The sequence below is a fragment of the Alligator sinensis genome, unplaced genomic scaffold, assembly GCF_000455745.1.
Source record: "Alligator sinensis unplaced genomic scaffold, ASM45574v1 scaffold157_1, whole genome shotgun sequence".
In the NCBI taxonomy this organism is placed as follows: domain Eukaryota; kingdom Metazoa; phylum Chordata; order Crocodylia; family Alligatoridae; genus Alligator; species Alligator sinensis.
Genome location: NW_005842316.1, coordinates 193,994 through 199,290, shown reverse-complemented (window position 1 = coordinate 199,290; position 5,297 = coordinate 193,994). Strand labels below are relative to the sequence as shown.

At 46.6% G+C, this 5,297-nt stretch overlaps 1 protein-coding gene across 1 annotated transcript in view; it reads left to right on the top strand.

Moving 5' to 3' along the window:
• The window catches only part of CUNHXorf56 (chromosome unknown CXorf56 homolog), a 9,410-nt gene extending 6,619 nt beyond the window's left edge, over positions 1-2,791 (top strand). The window contains exons 6-7 of the mRNA XM_006028477.3: positions 619-711; positions 1,664-2,791. Coding sequence (XP_006028539.1) covers positions 619-711; positions 1,664-1,726 — 156 coding nt within the window. The 3' untranslated portion in view covers positions 1,727-2,791. The remainder of the gene's footprint in view (positions 1-618; positions 712-1,663) is intronic.
• Positions 2,792-5,297: the final 2,506 nt, after the last annotated feature.

The following is a 5,297-nucleotide window of genomic DNA, read 5'->3' as shown; positions in this document are numbered from 1 at the left end:
TTCCTGCTTCCTGTTCCAAGCCGTTATTACTAAGCACATTGAGAAGCAGGCATGGTGCAATCTAGAAGTGATGATGAGACACCTTTGAGGTAAATAGACTGATCCAACTTTCATCTGAGCCTAATGTGCATAAAATGATTTTTTACAACCAGGAGAACTTATACTACCCTCCAGCTCTCCTGTACATTACGAATTTTTATTTCTATCTGGGGAAAAAATTTACAATCTTTGCATTCTCCTGTGCCTGAGGAAGGGCACATGTGCCCGAAAGCTTGAAAATAAAGATTTTTTTGCAACTGTTTAGTTGGTCTAATAAAAGATATCGCCTCTACCAGACTGACTCTAGAGGTGACTGCATTTCAGGGCAGGCAGAGCATTCATCGTGTAGGTGTCTGTTGATCTGCGTCTCCAGGAGCACTGTGTAATTGAATAATATTATCACTAGCACACTAGTGGGACACTATAGGGGATCATTGTACAGGTTCAGGCTGAAGGTAAGGATGGGGAATATTCCAGTTGTTATTGATCTGGAAGGTGATCCTGTGCGTCTCATTTACCACCTGAATTAGTCAGTGCACCACTAGACCACAGACTGACAGGATGCTGTATGGTTTTCAGAGAGAAATTGCAGACTCGTACGCACAGAATGCTAAAGTGATTGAGAAGCAGCTGGAGCGGAAAGGCATGAGCAAGAGGAGGCTGCAGGAGCTGGTGAGTCTTGTTTTCAGTGCGTTATCATTGCAACTGTGCATTCTTTGTGGTGTGAATCCCTGTGCTAACGGTAAGCCTAAGCAATGTTTCTTAAAACCTCACTGTGGGTGTTCAGGCATCCTGGCTTAGTTTTACATGCACCTTGCAGTTTTGGGGAGAGAACTGGCTTAAGCTTAACAGACCAAACTATTTTCTTTGAATTTTTTAGCTTCAGGTGAGAAAATTCTCCGTAAAAATTAAAAGAAAACCCATCCAGTTCTTGTAGGTCTTTCTTGGGTAATGTGGGGATATCTAGCAGCATCTTCCCTTTGTCTGACATAAGTGTAGAACACAGAACAGAGATCTTCTGTTTCTCTAAAATTATACAGAGATTATACGCAAAAGAGCGTAATTTATGTCACTGCTGAAACCAGGGTAGATTCTGTAGCCACATTGTCCATGATTTACCAGGCTGACACTTGGAGAAATTTACCCAAAAGCTTAACCAAAGGAATATTTTTTCACGTTGTGTCCTCAAGCCTACCAAACCCACACTCTAGCATGGACTGTCGGAGGTGTCACATATCCTAGACCTAGAGAAGGACCTGCCACTGAGGTAACTCTGTTGCTAATCCTGGAAAGGTTGTCCTAGGAATCAACAGCAAGAACATTGCAAGTGATCTTGCCAGTGCAGGATATAAGGTGTGAAGTGGTCTCCTGTCTAAGTAGCACTAGACCATCCAGGATTTCAAAGACTTTAACATGCACTTGGCTGTGCACCCAGAAGCAGAGGTAGCCAATGAAGAGACTGGAGAAAAAGTTTTCCACTTTGCAGAGAAGGCAGGTGGTTGCATTCATTGCTAGCCATGTTCAGACTAGAGAAGTGTACCTCAGTGAAGCACTGGAGGGAAAAATTACCCATGTTGACGGCCTTGTCTAGAGTCTTTATTCTGTCCTAATTGCTTTTAATCAGGCTGAGCTGGAAGCCAAGAAAGCCAAGATGAAGGGAACCCTAATTGATAACCAGTTCAAATAAGAAAAAACCTCCTCTTGTCACCACTTGGGCAGCTGCCCATTTAGAGGGGCAGAACAACCACCTACCAGAGACTTCAGTCAACCCTGCTGAAGCAAAGCACATACATAGAAGAGCCATACATCGAAGTTGACTTGGGGGATGGTGCTATCTCAGCTCTTGGCTGTATTTTCATTTAAGGTGGTATACTATAACAAAGGACTTCAAGGACTTTCTTAAAATCTCATTTCTGTGTACGCTCAGGCATTTTGTCTCTAACACCCTGACATTTATGGTAACGTCTGTTTCAGGGGAAAGCCCTCCCTCCAGCTGTATGTGGGGATCCATGCACTTTTAAGTACGCACCAGTCTTTTGATGTTTCCAGATGTACATATATTTTAGACACATAAATAAAGCAAAAACCTAATTATACAGAAAATAAAACCTTACAAAAGGTAAGTCACGTCCATCTAATTAAAAACCAAAACCAAATCTGTCGAAATATAAGCAAGCTAGAATGGCAATGAGTTATATGGATTTCTATAGTATTGTTACTGACCAGGTATCTTCACAGAACAGACCTCACCAAGGTGGACAATAAAACTCCAAAGATAAGACGTATGTTTCTGGAAGTCTGGCCAAATCTTTTTTAGGATACTGAAAGTGTTTAGAAATGTTTGCTGCATATGTCTGGCAGGAGTTGCAGGGCACACATGGCTTGTAGTTTCTCAAACTGTGGACCTGTTTTTTAAATTGGAGAAAGAGTGATGGTCAAAAAGTTCCTTAAATGTACCTGTACCAGCACAGCTGTGTTATAGGCGTATCAAACAGAAGTCCCACCTTAAACTGCTGAAAACAAAACCCAACAGTAACAAACACCACAGACAGTTTCTTTAATGAAGTGGTGCTTCCACTAAGTGCTAAATGAACCATTTTAATTCCAATGATAGGGTTGAGGTGATGGTCCAAGAGGTACATGAAAGTCTCTCAGGCAAAAAGCCTGTGGAAGAGTACTGTGGTACCCAAAAGCATACCTTTATCTATAGCAGCCACACAGTTGATCCAATAAAAGATAGCACTTATAAGAATTCTTGCCTTTTAATTTGGATTTGACGTCCATCTTTATTGTCTGAGAACTCATTGCCCAAAATAACTGGATTCATACATCAGATTGGGTGGGTGGGGAAAAGTTTGCTTAGAATTTAATTACTATTTAATATTTTGTACAAGACAAATGTGAAGACCCCATCTATACAGTGAGCACCTTTGTCACAGAAGTCTGTTTTGCTGCTACTTTTCTTATATGATAGAACAGCCTGAAGCCCCTTCTTACTGCTTCTGTCTATTTATGACTTCAGCACAAATATCTTTTAAATTCCATCTGTAACAGAGGCAGAGACTCCCTGTTACTTGAAGGGAGAATCAGCAGTAGGGAGTGCTCCAGGTGGGCTAGGGGGCGTGTTATGGGCTACAGGAGAATAGGTTGCCAGGGTCTTGGAGGCTGTAGAAGTCTATTGCAGAGTGAGCTGCTTTACCGTAGTATGTTAGGGCTGAGCCAGCTTGGATTGCAGAGGAACTATTGCAGAGCTAGCTGGCAGCTGTTATGCAATAATCATGTGGCAGAGCCAGGCTGGGATGGCAGTAGCTCCTAGCATAGCAGCTATAACCTGGTCTGGAGGGCAGCTAGCCTAAGTAGAAACACCTGTGGATGGCTGGGAAGCCACATGACCAAAAGAGGCAGGGCATAGATTAGTGGTTCTCAACCTTTTTTATGTTAGGACTCATTTGTAAGCATCGGTGGCCAGTCCCAACCCAGTAAATAGTTTAAGTAGAAAACACACAAGTATTTTGGCCCCCAAATACTTATTACATGTTACAAGTTGAAGCTGCTCAACAGTCTTATTTTTAAAGACAGAAATCAACATCAACAGGAAAACAGTAACGGCAATATCAACAGGTGGCCCTCCATTACTCCTGAGTGACAATGAAAATTGCCGGTGCCTCTCACTCCTGACTCACAGTCCCCTGGCCCTGCTGGTGTCCCTCAGCCCCAACCCACAGCGCCCTACCCCTCAGCCCTGATGGTGCCCTCACTTCTGATCCACTGTCCCCTGCCCCCAGACCTCAGCTCCACAGTGTGTGGGATGGGGAGGTGTGCACCCACAGTAGGTACAGAGGTGCAACCTGGCCGGACTGGCACGGGCAGGAGCCACCTCTGTGGTCCAGCGGACAGGATCCAGAGTGGGGCATCAAGACTCCTTGCTGTTGCTGCCGCCGCTGCTAGGACCTGTGTGCCAGCCATACGACCAGCAGCATGTGGACTAATGGATATGGGGGCTGCGCTGCCCTCACCTCCTGCCACCAGCTGCACAAATCTGAGGGGGCGCATGCTCCCTTGACGTGTCACCTGTGCCCCCCCAATGCATCATCAATGTCCCCTCTTGCCCCATAGACTTAACTGGGGGCAGCTGCAGGAGCTGCTCTCTACGCTGCCTGGTTGCCACGTCCGTGTGTGTGCGCGCGCACGTACACATGGTGCCCCTGTCTGATTGCCCTCCCAGTTCCCCCAGCCCATTGCAGCCTGGGACCCTGCCAGCCTGCAAGGGGAAACCCACAGTTTCCAATGTTTTTTGACATTTCCCCATGATTGTTCACAACCCTTTAATAAATTCTTGTGGCCCATTTTTGGGTCACAACCCACAGGTTGAGAAATGCTGGCTTAGGCAACATATAAACCCAGAACTGGAGCTCGGGGGTCAGTCTGGCCTGGAAAGGTGCCAGGGAAGGAGCTCTGCACTGAGAGGACTGGGGCTGAGTGACTGAATAGAATCTGCCTGATGTGAGGACTACAAGTAAGGAACTGAAGGCTTGCAAAGAACTCAGCTTTGTTATGCAGCTAGTTTCTGTTATACCCCGGGGGCTGTTATAGTTTATACCGGAGGACCAGGTTTAGGATTGACGGGTGGTGGAGGTCCCAGTGGTGCTAGATGGGCATCTGGTTATTCCAGAGCCCTTGGAAGGCAAACCCAGAGCCTGAGAGGGGTGAGATCATAGCCCTGGAGGGGTAAACTCAGAGCCCTACAGAGACGAGACAAGAACCTGTGAAGGGGGAACCCGGGGCTCTAGAAGGGCAAGACCAGAGACTTGAGGACAGACCTAGATCCCTAGAGGGGCAAGGGCAAAGCTATGAGGGGTGAGACCGTAACCTGGGGGAAATGGAACTGGAGCAGTCGAGAGGCCCTACCGGGGCTGGACATCAACTAGGACGGAGGGCCCCTGAGAAGCACGTGGTTGTACTGATGGCCACAGGCCCACCAAAATAAGCAACTGGTAACACCTGCAAGGCATGAGCATGGCTGTAAGGGTGGTCTGAGGCCATGGTTGCAGCCCTTAAGACAGTTACCAAAGCCCTAGGTAGATCTAGAAGAGGTAGGCCAGTGTTCTCTGGGGACTTGTGAGCAGTCTCCTGATTCATTTTGCTCAAAATAGCATCAAAGGTGTGGCAGGAAAGAAAAGGGGAGACCCAAGAACCAGAGGGGCAGGAACTGCCAGGCTACCAGGGGGCGTCACGGCTATCCCTGGGACTGCTACACC